At 38.4% G+C, this 16,703-nt stretch overlaps 1 protein-coding gene across 1 annotated transcript in view; it reads right to left on the reverse strand.

Annotated features, from left to right (window-relative positions):
• Window positions 1–1,081: 1,081 nt before the first annotated feature.
• LOC136748755 (formin-H) overlaps window positions 1,082–16,703 on the reverse strand; it is a 60,456-nt gene continuing 44,834 nt past the window's right edge. The window contains exons 12-17 of the mRNA XM_066702766.1: window positions 14,179–14,331; window positions 8,186–8,315; window positions 8,052–8,084; window positions 7,489–7,586; window positions 6,480–6,563; window positions 1,082–1,498 (exon numbers count right to left, since the gene is read on the reverse strand). Coding sequence (XP_066558863.1) covers window positions 1,394–1,498; window positions 6,480–6,563; window positions 7,489–7,586; window positions 8,052–8,084; window positions 8,186–8,315; window positions 14,179–14,331 — 603 coding nt within the window. The 3' untranslated portion in view covers window positions 1,082–1,393. The remainder of the gene's footprint in view (window positions 1,499–6,479; window positions 6,564–7,488; window positions 7,587–8,051; window positions 8,085–8,185; window positions 8,316–14,178; window positions 14,332–16,703) is intronic.

Here is a 16,703-nt window from a genome sequence, read left to right on the forward strand (position 1 = left end):
AGAATTGCAAACCAAACGGCGTCTCCAGAATCCAAACATCTAATTAATCCTCACAACGGTTTCTTCATATAGATGCAATTTGATTTGCCAAGTTTCTGCAGAAAGAATATTTGTACTTTTTCAACTAGTGACTAAATCCTCCTTACAGCTAGATTAAACCCAAGGGTAGAGAACTTCTTTGTTTCATTGTTTCTCTTTTTATCAGAACACAAATAATTAAGAAACCAACAGTTTTCATTTTTCACAAGCCAGCTTTGAGGGCAAACAGTGAAGACTGAAAGGAATCTCGAGAACTGACAGACTGAAACCTAAAGTCTTACAAAATGTACACTGTGATCACAAGGTTTTTGGTGCTCTGTAGTATAGTTATTATCATTATTATTATTATTATTATTATTATTATTATTATTATTATTTCTTGGCAAACGCCCTTATCCAGGGCGACTTACAACAGAAGTGCAAAACAAAGTGCAAAAATCCAGTTAAGTAAAGGCATCAATATAGTGTTGGCTTACAAAAGCAGGAATGTCTTGAGAAACTGCATCGCCAGACAGAAGGATTGTGGAGTGCTGCTTGGCAGGAGTATTGGTTATTGGGCACGTATTGGCAGATTGGTTTGTATCCTGATCTCTCCTCCCTTCTTGGTGGGTATTCCTAAAATGCACTTCAGAAATGCCTATCAAAAGCTGTGGGTTTTCTCCAGAAAGTCAAAGTTCCTTGACCAGTGCAAGGCTGGTTTTCAAAGCCCCAGTGGTACTGAAAGCTCTTCTTTGGAACTGAAAATCCCAAACTCCAGCACAAGCAGAGAATGCAACTGATTAAATCACAAGGGACTTTAAACTGAACTCAGCTCTTGTTCTTGCAGATGTCAGGAACCCTATGCCAATGCATTGAGGAAAGTAGCAAGTCCTCATGTTATGGACAAATGCAATACAGGTTTAATAAAATACAGCCCATCTAGAACCCCTTTGGGATCTTAACTTAAGATGAAATGTAGTATAGAGTATATTGATTACAATTTATTCAATTGTTCAATCATGTCTAAGGTCTCAGCTTGGTTCAAGCTTGTAAAACTCCACAGTTCAGTCCAAATTGTTTTAATAGATCATAATTCATACAAGCAACAGATAAACTAAAACAATCTTCAGCATTTGAATATTAATTTGTAGACTTTGTTTTGGTAAAACAATATTTGGTCATACAATACATGTCAAACAATGAGCATCACACAAGGAAATGGGGGTATAATCATTTGTAAAGAAGCAGTAGAATATAGTTTTCATCTTTTCAAAACATGACATTAAAAACTGGGATGTGTAAAATCACACCGAAGGAGTCTTCCCACACATTGGTATAAAATGTTTTTTCGGGGGTTTTTTTTCCCACGTGGTCCTCAGGATACAATTTCTGAATAAATCCTCTTGAAATCACGGACGAATGTGCACACCCATCCAAACAACTCCTGAGAATCCTGTTCTGGTGGTTCTGCAAATTTCACCTTGGGAAAGGAACAAAGGGGACACTTTTATCAGTGGCCCTATGTGTTTTTTCTGTTTCTATTGCTTCCCTGTCCTCAAGAATGAATGGAGGATGCTACACAGATGGAATGCAACAATTCAAAGAATAAAAGGCAAACATTATAGAATGTTATAAACAGCAGTGGTTCTATCATTTATCTTCCCTGGTGCTATATTGATTTAAAATGCTGAAAAGTACATGGAAAAATTGCTTTGGGAAACAATGCACATTTTTAGAGACAAAATAAACATGGAGAGGATGCTTTAAACCTGTGAAATTCAAAATCATTCCAACATCATCCTTTACTTTCAGAATGGTAATGAAAGGGAAAGTCTAGTACATTTTACAATTATGCAACATTAATCTGTGCTGAAGGTTATTTCAGCCACATTGATTTTTTTTTCCTTTTTTATTAACCACATTATAGGTATGAAAAATAGCATCAACATTACAGTAACTATGAAACAACAACAAAAAATCACCCCTAGCCATTTTTCTTTAGCAATGCTCACCCATTCAAGACTTTGGCTTTTTAAGTAACCATACGATTATGGCAGCTGAAAAAAACCTACATTAAATGAATAAGTGATTTAAATAGCTTTATAACCCTACACCGTGGGAATACATGATTTACCATGAAAAATGTTTCTATAGTAGACCATGGGTTATTCATGTTCCAGTGCAGTAAAGCTCAGAGAAGGCATGTAAAACCCACAGCAAAAACTGTAAATTATGGTAAAACCACATTAAGCCATGTTAAAATGTAAAACTCCTATGGTAAATTTATGAACATAAAGTTGTATAAAGGTTAGCTATACATGAAAACACATCAGCTGGAGTTGATACATTAAGTGTCTTTATTAGGTAATATTTTATAATTAGGCAATAATTTGTTTAGTTGATTACCCAATTATTCTTTATACCCACGTAATTGGAATGCCTGAGTCACTTTAAAGTTTCTGATCGTAAACGTGGTCTCCATGTCCTTCATGAATTTTGCAGGTGAAAAGAATTGTTGGAACTATACTGTATATATATATTTTTAATATTTTTTCTGGGTGTCTATATATGTATGAATATATATGTATGTATATGTGTATATGTGTATGAATATGAATATTATATATATATATATATACATACACTCACCTAAAGGATTATTAGGAACACCTGTTCAATTTCTTATTAATGCAATTATCTAACCAACCAATCACATGGCAGTTGCTTCAATGCATTTAGGGGTGTGGTCCTGGTCAAGACAATCTCCTGAACTCCAAACTGAATGTCTGAATGGGAAAGAAAGGTGATTTAAGCAATTTTGAGTGTGGCATGGTTGTTGGTGCCAGACGGGCCGGTCTGAGTATTTCACAATCTGCTCAGTTACTGGGATTTTCACGCACAACCATTTCTAGGGTTTACAAAGAATGTTGTGAAAAGGGAAAAACATCCAGTATGCGGCAGTCCTGTGGGCGAAAATACCTTGTTGATGCTAGAGGTCAGAGGAGAATGGGCCGACTGATTCAAGCTGATAGAAGAGCAACTTTGACTGAAATAACCACTCGTTACAACCGAGGTATGCAGCAAAGCATTTGTGAAGCCACAACACGTACAACCTTGAGGCGGATGGGCTACAACAGCAGAAGACCCCACTGGGTACCACTCATCTCCACTACAAATAGGAAAAAGAGGCTACAATTTGCACAAGCTCACCAAAATTGGACAGTTGAATACTGGAAAAATGTTGCCTGGTCTGATGAGTCTCGATTTCTGTTGAGACATTCAGATGGTAGAGTCAGAATTTGGCGTAAACAGAATGAGAACATGGATCCATCATGCCTTGTTACCACTGTGCAGGCTGGTGGTGGTGGTGTAATGGTGTGGGGGATGTTTTCTTGGCACACTTTAGGCCCCTTAGTGCCAATTGGGCATTGTTTAAATGCCACGGCCTACCTGAGCATTGTTTCTGACCATGTCCATCCCTTTATGACCACCATGTACCCATCCTCTGATGGCTACTTCCAGCAGGATAATGCACCATGTCACAATGGTCGAATCATTTCAAATTGGTTTCTTGAACATGACAATGAGTTCACTGTACTAAACTGGCCCCCACAGTCACCAGATCTCAACCCAATAGAGCATCTTTGGGATGTGGTGGAACGGGAGCTTCGTGCCCTGGATGTGCATCCCACAAATCTCCATCAACTGCAAGATGCTATCCTATCAATATGGGCCAACATTTCTAAAGAATGCTTTCAGCACCTTGTTGAATCAATGCCACGTAAAAAGGCAGTTCTGAAGGCGAAAGGGGGTCAAACACAGTATTAGTATGGTGTTCCTAATAATCCTTTAGGTGAGTGTATATATACACACACACTTTTTTTATTTCCAACAATTCTGTTGACCATTGAGGCCCTCTAAGTATGTCTGTATGTATATACAGTGGTTATAGGAAGTATAGGCCACTATAGGACATTCACGTTCTTGTTTGCAGTATGTTGCCATTTTTAGAAATGGCTACCTTCTTCCCACTCTTCCATACAGGCCAGATTTGTGGAGTACCTGAGATATTGTTAACATATGGACAGTTTCTCCCATTTCAGCCATGGAATACTGTAGGTCTTTCAGTTGTCACTGGCATTCTATGACTTCTCAGGCAACTGGTTGCACCTGAGCTTATTTAGGAATGTCACAGCAAAGGGGGTGAATACATATCTAATGAAGTCTTCTTAGGTTATTATTGATTTGATTTTTCACACCCCCTCCCCATTTTCCCCATATTGATATCAAAGGAAAAATCATATTTGAATGCATCAAAATGTAATGTTTTAACACAACAAAATGTGAATACTCCCTATAGCCAGACATACATATATATATATATATATATATATATATATATATATACACACACACATGCACACACTCAGGCAGAGAGGTGAGAAAAGACCACATAAACCACATAAAATGGGAAGATTAAATAATAAACTTTGCAGGTATGACATTGAAAAGAGAAGCTATAGATCAAAGCAAGTGGAAACTTCTTGGAGAGGCCTTCATCCAGCAATTGATCAATATAATGCAGATAACGATAATGATATACAGATATACACACACAAAAAGAAAGTTAATTATTGAAGTACAAAGAGCTAAACCCTGTTTGTTATCGTATGACAATACCTGCCCTTGCAGAGTTTACAATCAGCCTCTGTACCAGTTGTATTTTCCTTAAACTACTTTTTCCATTTGATTTCATTTTGATCAAGACTGGTGTCTATTACAGCTGTTTCTCATGTGAATAAACACATCTGTAGCATTATGTTGGGTGTATTTTGATAAGAGCATTTTAGCTCTGAGCTGAAGTACTGATCTAAAGAAGACCTCTCCCCCCAAAGTTATCAGATTTCCTTAAAGTGTGGAACTGGTTTACATCAAAGTGACAGTTTTGGGAGGATGGCACCGAGAATAGGCCAAATAGTTTGGAATCCTGCTGTGAGATGTCTAGAGATGGGGGCCTGTAGGTAATAAAAACTCTTTGAAATGGACGAGAGCCGAAATCCAGACACAGAGCTACGAACCCGGGCCAACCGGCATTTCCAAAAGATGGCATGGATTGACATCACTCATAAATCAAGCCCCCCTCCAATAGGACACTGGGGGCTGAAACCGAAATCCAATCTCACAAACTCAAGAACCAATCACCTATTGATCTGACAGGCGTATAAAGGACAGTGCATGGTCTCTCTCTCTCTCTCTCTCTCTCTCTCTCACCTGAACCAGAAACTCGCTGCCACAGCTCAACCTGTAGCTCTGTTGCCTGAACCGGAATCAGAAACCCCCAACTTCCAGGTGCATCGACTGAGTGGAAGTTATTGGACAAAGCCGAACCGGACTGCCTTTGTTCCAAACCACACGGACCTCGTGCCGTGTGCTGTTATCTGAGCCCGAAGCCAGAGAGGCCTCTCTGTGACGAAGTTCAGATAAGTTTAACAGTTTGGAGTTTGTGATTCATGACATTTGAGAAATCAATTAGAAATGTTAATCTGTGATTCATAACTCTAGAATGTGTAATATCATTTAGTTTTCTTAAAAATAAATGTGTGTTGCATTAAACTGTTTTGTTGATAATTTTAGAAATAAAATCTGTCAACACTGAGAAATATCTTATCATTCCTGTTTAACTGTTTAGTCTGAAATTGACACAAGTTAATAGACACCAGATTATAGGTGGCCCTGCCTATCCTTAATCATTGAATAATAATCAGTTAAGGGAAATTGTGGTAACAAGTAATGATAGGATCTTTCTCTGCACCTAAACGTAAATGAGACTGATATATATATAACGAGAAGTTACCTGACATAAATACTAACCTGAGTAGTTATTTAATGTCTGACTAACAATACTAACGAGAGACTCACCTTCGTCTTACTAACCGGTATTGTGGTCAATGTGTTTATAACCTTTTTTGTTTAACGATTTGTGTGTTATCATATGCGATCCCATGGTCTTTGATTTGGTCATGGAAGTGATTTGTCTTTGATTTGTTGATCTAGAGTTGAATTTTAATTAGTTTTTCCCTTTTGTATAATTAGTGTAGTGCTACATTTAGTCTTTGTTTTTGAATAAATTTGACAATTTATATCTTTGGAATTGGTGTCTGCGTCCAGTTATTACAGAAATTGATTTCTACAAGATTCCAGGATTCGTGATAAGGTGATACTATAAATTCACTTCTTTAATTGAAATTTATAACTGTACCTTACGCTACACATCTAAGTGGGCAAAAGAAATGATGACCTTTAAAAGCATGTCTGAAATATATTTCCCCTCTCACCACTACGCTCAGATAAGCCACATACAATCACACTGAGTCAGTTAGGCACTACCAGCTGATAAGCTATCTATATCGGGAAGGGAGACTACGGAGCAAAGATATTGCTATAGTAAGTCAGAGCTTTACCAATATGTCAGTGTAGAGTTTCTTCATCTCTTCAGACTTCTTTGTCAGCTGGGAAAGATCCGCTTCATACTTCTGAATTGCCATCTAACACAGAGGAATTCATTTCAATGAATAAAAATGCAATGCCCTTTTGTTATATATATATAAACACATACATATACATACACACACAGATGTATATATACAGAGACAGAGAGAGAAAGGGACAGACATATAAAGCATTTGTTTGTTGTTGTTGAAGTTGTGGTCACCCAAACATCAGAAAAGGGTTTCGGCAAACAATATGAATGTAGAGAAGTTTTAATTGGAAATGAAAACATAACATCTCTAAACAAAAAATGGAAATAAAGAGTTCTGTCATCTGCTCCACAGCACTATAGACAAAAGTCTACTTGGATGGGCCTGTGTGTCACATCTGCACACATCTCCAACCAGTTGGAAATGCTTGCACAACATCAGGGTCACATTGCAGTAGACCCAGGAAGATCATCACTGATTTCACTCTTCACCTTTTGAGACCTGATTTCCTCAGAGAACTGCTTTAATTATAAATAACAATAATAATATATGTGGCTACTGATGAACCGTGAAAAGAAAAACAGTGACAAGATAATATATTGTAGAGAGCTACAATATACAGTAGCACAACAATCCAAAGTAATGAAATAAAGCAACTAAATTATAGTTGAAGAGCGAACTAAATAAACAAAAGTGCTTATGATCTGATCTTCTGTTGTGGGAAGAAATACTGTGCTGGTGGTAACAGTTCCAAGTTTGCAAAATAAAGAGATGAACGAGAAGTAGTACAGTTTCAACACAGTTTTTACACCTAGTGTTCTGAAACATGATGTATTATGAAAATGAAGTGGGCTACACTTGAATGTTACTGATGTACATCACAGCATAGGTTTTAAACCTTAGTCTTTCATCTTTGTAGGTGTATAGCAAATGGGAAATGCAATTCGATAAGGAACACTTCAACTTTTAAAAACAAATTAATTATATTCACCTTCAGGTCTTTGTGAAACTTCAGGCCTTGATTGCCTTGATTTTTTGGCTTGTAGGCCTTTTTGTACTGAACAATCTTCTGTAGCTCATTCTTCAGAACTGCAGGATGAAAAATAGTAACAATCAGAATTCTTCTCTAACCACTGAAGCACATCTCCAATTTACATTCGGCAGTTACAGTCAATGCTATTGCTCTTGGTGTAAATCAGTAATGCATAGTAACTGATCTAAATTGATATTACTTTAAAGTTATTCTATAAATATTGTAGGACAAAAATGTACAGGTATCATGCAAGACACAGAAATATTCCTCTAAATCCAAAAATGGTTTAGGCCAATCAGCATAAACTACACACAGACATAACTGGAGTTCATAAAATATGTTAGCTTTTTATGATACTACTTTTAGTCTTTAAATATTATTGTTACAAGTGAGCAGCAGAAAAATCATTTAGAAGAAAGACAGTTGAGCTCAGGGACCTTACTTATCAAAGCCTCCTTGATTACAGCACTGTGACACAATTATGTATGAGAGAAAAAAAAAAAAACACGTGACAGACCTACCATCAACCTCTGCTGTAAGTCCTTTTATGGATGCTACAGGGGATCAAAGAAGAAGAAAAAGCGTCAATTCAACTAACTGTCCACTGCACAACACAAAGTGATTTTGAGTTTTTATAAAAATTTCATTAGCTTACCCCCCGGAATGGCTTCAAATTCCGTCAACTCCTCAAAAAATTTAGCCAAGTCGGGATTGTGTAACAGTATCTGCTCCACAAGGGCGTGCAGCAGGGTAAACTTCCTGTCTTTCCCACGCAGTTGGGACAGCTGTGAGTGACAAAGGACATTCTAGTGGAGTTCTATTGAAGGAGGTGTGTGTGTGTGTTTGTAATGGACAAGAAAAATCCCTGACTTAAGGCGGTTTGTCTTCCTAAGTGGGTTAATTCAATTCTTCTTCAATACTTCTTCTACAGAAATTAAAGAATAAAATAATAAAAGACTGGCTTCAAGTCCTGCAATAGTCACAGTTACAGCTCATTTAGGGTCATCTTGCAAAGAGAAAGATAAATAAGCAATTGCACACCATTTGGTGAACCAACAACTGAACATCACACACTACCTGAGATACAGGTGCTTCATTAACAATGTAATCACTTTACTTCGAAGAAAGATGTTTTAAAATAACTTAAATATGTACACCGATCAGACATAACATTATGACCAACTGCCTAATATTGTGTAGGTCCCCCTTTTGCCGCCAAAACAGCCCTGACCCGTCGAGGCATGGACTCCACTAGACCTCTGAAGTAGAGGTCTTCACAGGTCCAAAAATGTGTGCCCGAACCCGAAGAGACCCGGAAATGTGCTACCCGTACCCGACCCGGACCCGTCTATTATTTGAAAGTTTGGACCCGGACCCGTGCAGAACCGAGAAATGCCGAAAATGTGCTACCCGGACCCGACTCGGAGCCGTCTATTATTTGAAATCTGGACCCGGACCTGGCTGGGACACACAGACCCGATTGAACCCGATCGGCACAGATCCCACAGCTAATCACTAAGTTAATTTACAAGTTGTGAAAATAAAATGTTGTGTCTTACCTAATGTAACGTTAGTAGCTTCTCTCCTGTACCTGACTGTGATGCACACAGTCCATCCTCCTTGCCAGGACAGCTGGTAAAATAACATCCATGTTGTTCCTCTTGCTGATTAAAAGCGCCTGTATAATCCGTTTATAATTTCAGTTCAAACGTCCACTTGCTGTCACGGTGGCTGAGGACAAACGCGACTTTGCAGCTTTGCAGTTTTTTTGTATCTGGCATAATACGATAACTTGAACTATAATAACGACTGCTCGTTCAGTGCCACGGCGCTGACGTTAGCATTACTAATGTGCTGTCATTGTTCTCTGAGACACATCTGTCATAGATTTAGATACAAAGTGAACGAACTCCAACTACGAAATCTCAAAAATCGCGCCGATGCCAATAATGCACTCACCGATATATGTCATATGTCAATCACCGATATGGCGGAATAAGTCCCACCTTCTAAATTAAAAGAGCCGATCATCAATTAGTAAAGTCGTCGCGTCACTCGTATTACACACAATGTTAAACAGACCCGGGACCCGAAGTACAAGAATGGGACCTGACCCGGACCCGGCTGACCGTTTAATATATGGACCCGAATCCGTACAGGTCCTGGGTCCTCGGGTTCGGATGGACCCGTGATGACCTCTACTCTGAAGGTGTGCTGTGGTATCTGGCACCAAGACGTTAGCAGCAGATCCTTTAAGTCCTGTAAGTTGCTAGGAGGGTCCTTCATGGATCGGACTTGTTTGTCCAGCACATCCCACAGATGCTCGATTGGATTGAGATCTGGGGAATTTGGAGGCCAAGTCAACACCTTGAACTCGTGATTCATCAGACCAGGCCACCTTCTTCCATTGCTCTGTGGTCCAGTTCTGATGGTCACGTGCCCATTGTAGGCGCTTTCGGCAGTGGACAGGGGTCAGCATGGGCACCCTGACTGGTCTGCGGCTACGCAGCCCCATAAGCAACAAACTGCGATGCACTGTGTGTTCTGACACCTTTCTATCAGAACCAGCATTCACTTTTTCAGCAATTTGAGCTATAGTAGCTTGTCTGTTGGATAGGACCACACGTGCCCACGCTCCCCACGTGCATCAATGAGCCTTGGCCGGTGACCCTGTCGCCGGTTCACTGTTTTTCCTTCCTTGGACCACCTTTGATAGGTACTGACCACTGCAGACCGGGAACACCCCACAAGAGCTGCAGTTTTGGAGATGCTCTGACCCAGTCGTCTAGCCATCACAATTTGGCCCTTGTCAAAGTCGCTCAGATCCTTACGCTTGCCCATTTTTCCTGCTTCTAACACAACAACTTTGAGGACAAAATGTTCACTTGCTGCCTAATATATCCCACCCACTGACAGGCAGAGGCGATTCTAGGCTATGTGGGGGCCCCAGGCAAAATAATTCCTGACGGTGACGGTGAGGTCCCCATTTGGGGTCCCCCCCTCAGCCCGGGGCCCCAGGCAATTGCCTAGGATGCCTACCCCCTTGCGACGCCCCTGCTAACAGGTGACATGATAACGAGATTATCAGTGTTATTCACATCACCTGTCAGTGGTCATAATGTTATGGCTGATCGGTGTATTTTATATGTATATTTCTATGTATTATAAATCCATTTGGGGGGTTGTACAAATATTACACAGCCTTTTCTACCAAAATGAGAACCCCCATATTCCAAATTCCAAAATAAAGATTGCTTTTCTGTGTCAGGCCCAGTATGTTGCACAAAACCAAGCTAATCGATGAGGATGTGTTTGGGTGTTCTCCAGTTGTGCTTTGTGTTTTTCTTGCAGTTGTATTGCCTCTATGTCCTAACTCTGTATTTTAACTATTATACCACATCTTACAGAATCGCGCAGTGCTTAGAAAAGCGATAGGTATGGCCTCTGTGAATAATGTAAGAAAAAACACTGACTCATGATAATCTCATTTAGTCCTTTTGTCATTAATGCTTGTAAGAAATGTTTTAGAAACTGAGACAAAAACTCAACAATATTTCTAACAGAAAAATAGACCCACAGAAGGTTTCCCAAGGTCTTATTTCTACTTCAAATGTAGCTGGTTACACAAGATTTTTTTGATGATGTCTCTTAAAATGCTCCTTGGAAATGCAAAGGAACCTTTTACTTCTGTGCTGGGATTTGCTGTCTTTTCCATGTAATGTTGTTTACTCATCCCAAGACTGTCTCTGAGGGTTGAGCTAAAAGAAATGTGCAAAATGTCACATAAAGAGTTGATATTGTACTTCCATTTAACTAAATACAGGTCTGATGTCTTGACAGGTCCCATCTTAAATAGGGTGACAGATGCAAAGAGGGGTGCTGAACAGCTGCACAGGTCAAAATGTATTAAAAGTATTTTAAAAACTGGTGATTATATTACATTATAAATGGGTTGAGAATTCTCCACATTCAAGTATTGAATCCCAGTGTCACATGAAATAGTATCTTCTGGCCACCTGAGTGGCTAATCTGGAGAAAGCCTCGACACAAGAGTGCAAGACATCAAGACATCAGTGGTGTGAAAGCGAACATTCAGTGACCGATATTCTCCACAGGGAAGCATACCACAGCTTGAGATCTGCTGAAGTCAGGCATGCTTGAGTTGGGTCATTATGGTATTACATAGCCTTCTCTTCACCATATTATAAAAAAGTATTTAGAAATAAAGTAGGCAGTATAATTGATCAGGAGAAAAAAAGTTTCACGATGATATACAGTACTGTGCAAATTAGGCAGGTGTGAAAAAATGCTAAATGCAAAATTACCTAAATGCAAAGTGAACAGAAGAAAAATCTACACCACATCAATATTTGGTGTGACCACCCTTTGCCTTCAAAACAGCATCAATTCTTCTAGGTACACTTGCACACAGTTTTTGAAGGAACTCAGCAGGAAGGTTGGCCCAAACATCTTTGGAGAACTAACCACAGTTTTTCTTTGGATTTAGGCAGCATCAGTTACTTCTCTCTCTTCATGTAATCCCAGACAGACTCGATGATGTTGAGATCAGGGCTCTGTGGGGACCATACCATCACTTCCAGGACTCCCTGTTGTTCTTTACGCTGCAGATAGTTCTTAATGACTTTCGCTGTATGTTTGGGGTCATTGTCTTGCTGCAGAATAAATTTGGGGACAATCAGATGCCTCCCTCATGGTATTGCATGATGGATAAGTATCTGCCTGTACTTCTCAGCATTGAAGGAGACCATTAATTCTGACCAAATCCCCAACTCCATTTGCAGAAATGCAGCCCCAAACTTGCAAGGAACCTCCACCATGCTTCACTGTTGCCTGCAGACACTCATTCGTGTACCACTCTCCAGCCCTTCGGCAAACAAACTGCCTTCTGTTACAGCCAAATATTTCAAATTTTGACTCATCAGTCCAGAGCACCTACAGCCATTTTTCTGCACCCCAGTTCCTGTGTTTTTGTGCATAGTTGACTCACTTGGCCTTGTTTCCACGTCGGAGGTATGGCTTTTTGGCCACAAGTCTTCCTTGAAGGCCACTTCTGACCAGACTTCTCCGGACAGTAGATGGGTGTACCAGGGTCCCACTGTTTTCTGCCAATTCTGAGCTGATGGCACTGCTGGACATCTTCCAATTGTGAAGGGAAGTAAGCATGATGTGTCTTTCATCTGCTGCAGTAAGTTTCCTTGGTCAACCACTGTGTCTACGGTCCTCAACGTTGCCCATTTCTTTGTGATTCTTCAAAAGAGCTTGGACAGCACATCTGGAAACCCATCTGCCTTGAAATTTCTGCGTGGGAGAGACCTTGCTGATGCAGTATAACTACCTTGTGTCTTGTTGCAGTGCTTAGTCTTGCCATGCTGTATGACTTTTGACAGTAAACTCTTCAGCAACCTCACCTTGTTATCTGAGTTTTGCTTTCCTCACCCAGTTTTATTCCTCCTACACAGCTGTTTCTGTTTCAGTTAATGATTGTGTTTCAACCTACATATTGAATTGATGATCATTAGCACCTGTTTGGTATAATTGTTTAATCATACACCTGACTATATGCCTACAAAATCCCTGACTTTGTGCAAGTATACCTAGAAGAATTGATGCTGTTTTGAAGGCAAAGGGTGGTCACACCAAATATGGATTTGATTTTACTTCTGTTCACTCACTTTGCATTTAGTTAATTGATAAATATAATCTATTAACATGTCTATTTTTGAAAGTATTCTTACTTTACAGCATTTTTTCACAACTGCCTAAACCTTTTGCACAGTACTGTATATGTGTACATCCTCATGTATTCTTGCCCTTTATAGCATTGTATTTTTTTAAAACTTTGGACAATCACTTAATGTTGGGAGGGTACACACACTTTTAAGAAGCACGCTAATCTGACCAAAATCACCATTTCAAACCACTATGACCCTGCAAAATCCATGGGTTAACTACTATGACCTCACAACCTGGTGGTCAGTGTTCAATCAAACTATTCCTGGAACAAATCAAGGAGACTATTAAGGAATCTTCTCATAGGCTACTGGCTAAATCTGAACATCGAGGACCAATCAAGGGCATTTTGTTATGGATACAATTATCCTAACTACAATAAATGCCTGAGGTTCCTGATTGTAAAGACGTTTGACTTCACCTCTGAATATTAACTTATACATGATTCTTTACAGCCTACTCTGGAACTTGTTCTACACCCCACAGAAAAACAAACAAAATTAATAATTCATAACTCTGCAACTTGGGAAACATGTGCACAATATCCCAACATCTAATATCCATGAACATTGACCTGTCATTTCAGTGAGCCAAACACATCAAGAATTGTGTCAATGTTGTGTGTGTGCGTGTGTGTGTATACAGGTGGAAGTAACTGCTGCATATGGTAGGTGGATAAATCAGTTTCAATCAACGTAAGTACTATTCTCTACAACAACTGAACCCACCCTGAGAACTGCAGGAAAAGAGAAACTTTCAGAAAAAACAACAAACCTTGTTGACATCAGATAAAGAAACTGAGAGGATGTCCTACAATACATGCTGATAAGTAGTCTCATTAGCACAGAGCTGCACCATTTCTGTGAAAGGTCAGAGATATAACAGACTGCAGCCTACTTTAGTCAGAGATGAGAGGCGGAATCCCTTTGCTCTCTCCTTCCCCGCGTTCTCATTCAGGTAATTGCCCACAACGAGAAGATACTCCAGGACTGACATGAAGGACTTGCAGTTCCACAGCTGAGAGCACATTCTAGTCTTCTGGTTAATGAGCTGAAATGTAAGCACAAGTGCATTAGATAATCATTCACATCTGTGTCACCCTTGAACTAAATAGCCTGTTGCATCAGGCCTATAGAAACCACACTGCCCAGCTGCCTTTCTGAATTACGGCCAAATTATTATTACTAAGAAACAACACTTCTCATCTGAAGTGCAAATTGGGCTGTGCTGTTATGTTTGCTAAAACAGGGAATTTTTGATGAAGCCCTTTAATTGACATTGATGGCACAAAAAAATATGGGTAATCCGTGCCAAAACTAAAAAATAAACAAATAAATATAATAGGACATAAATAAATAAATATATCCATTAATGCAGTTAAAAAGGAAATTATATATATATATATATATATATATATATATATATATATATATATATATATATATATATATATATTTCAATTTTTTTATTTATTTTTTATTTTATTTATTTAGTTATTTATTTAGTTATTTCCTTTTTTAATTTTGGCTCAGTCTTTTCATCCTTGTATTACTTCCCAGCGTCAATCACTCTCGGAGGGCGGGACAAGCCATGAATCGATGATCTACTAATGTTGCCTGGTGTCAGAGCGGAAAGCCGTCAATTCGCCCAGCGATGAGACGACCCGCCGATCGTACACGCTGCACAGAGCATTTCATACCCACAGTGCATTCGCGTTATAGAGCCACAGAACATGTATTGTCCCGCCCTCCTAGAATGATTGACGCTAGGAGGTAATATAAGGATGAAAAGATAGTGCCAAAATTAAAAAAGAAATAAATAAGTAACAAAATAATAAATAAATAAATAAAATTTGAAATACATAAATAAATATATAATGAAATAAATAATGAAATATATAAAGGAATAAATAAATACAATAATAAATGTAATTTAAGCACAGATTACCCTCCATAAAAAAGGTCTTACTTCTCAATGATATACAGAGATGTAAAACAACACAAATTCATTCCAGCCCCAAGTGCTATTCTTTATCATTCTAGCCTAAATTAAACACTTTCTACACTTCAAGTTAAATCCGTCTGTGGCAGTACATTTTCAAGTTTGATAAGTAAACATTCATAACTTCTTGTCATATTCTTAAATTGAGGAAAGCGGGTTAACAGCTCACTATTTTGAAATATTTCACAATATTATGACAAACAGCTGCTTTGTTATGTAACCTGTCAACTATTAAAAAAACAGGAATTGAGCTTGGAGGACATCAGTGGCAAACAACATTTAGATATACCATCAGTGTAGTGTACTGCATGAATGCAAGGGATGTAAGAAATTCAATCAGAATACAATGAGTTAATATATAGATAATATGACTTTTAAAATTATTTTATATGTATGTATTTAATGTATTTTAAACCCTTGTAAAATGAATTCACAAATCCCACCACCAACTACAAAAGTTTTATTCTAGTTAGATGACAACCAAAAGCAGGCTATAGCTAACAAAACATTGAATAAAAGTGGAGCAGTAGTAGAGTTAACCCAATAACCATGACTTTATGCGAAGGACAAGCACCTAAAAATAGCACCTATTATTACAGTAAAGGGAGGTCATTAAATGTGAGGAAAAAATTACAAAAGTGCAAATGGTTTCCAAGTTTCCAAAGAACAGGACTGATATTGAGGTGAGTAAGAGATTCAGTGTAAATTTCTTCATCACTGTTTTTCTTCAAGTCTGTTAAGCATCCTAATTCCTACACAGTCAGACTTTGGCACATTCCTTTATTGTCTGTCGGTGACATTTGCCATCTAATGCTAGTGGGTTTCAATGAACAGACTGTAGTTCAAGCTTTTATTATGTTAGTTTACAAAAGCCTTACATAATTATTTAAAAATCCCTGCTAGAATGTTATGGTTTCTTGAGAAAATTGAAGATTATCTTGTAAGACTAGGTGTTTATTTTTCACATATATATTCTTATAAATGTGTTGTTTTTTTCAATGTAAAGATATTTGTGTGTATAATCGTTACATGTGTGATTTATTATAAGTTAATAGGTCGTGTGAAGTTTGTCTGTTATTGTAGAAGAGATGTCATTCATCACAGTCCTCTCTCCTAAACTGCACAATAAGAGACAATACAATAAGAGGCAAACTACACAACACCTATTAACTTGTATTCTCTGTATGAGAGAATAATAAAAAGTATTTTTTCTCTCACAAAGAGAATGTAAATTAAAGGGAAACACTTCTAGCACATAAATGCTTCAGGTATTTCTCTAGCAAAAGCATGATCAATGAACTCTGATATATTATTTCATGTTTTTTTGTGGTGTTGCCATGACAATACCGTGAAATCGTTTTTGTTTTTTTTAGCCGTGAACACATTCTTATTCTAATATCATTCTAATTTTTTTCCCTTAC

This window comes from Amia ocellicauda, chromosome 4, assembly GCF_036373705.1.
Source record: "Amia ocellicauda isolate fAmiCal2 chromosome 4, fAmiCal2.hap1, whole genome shotgun sequence".
NCBI classification, from domain to species: Eukaryota; Metazoa; Chordata; class Actinopteri; order Amiiformes; family Amiidae; genus Amia; species Amia ocellicauda.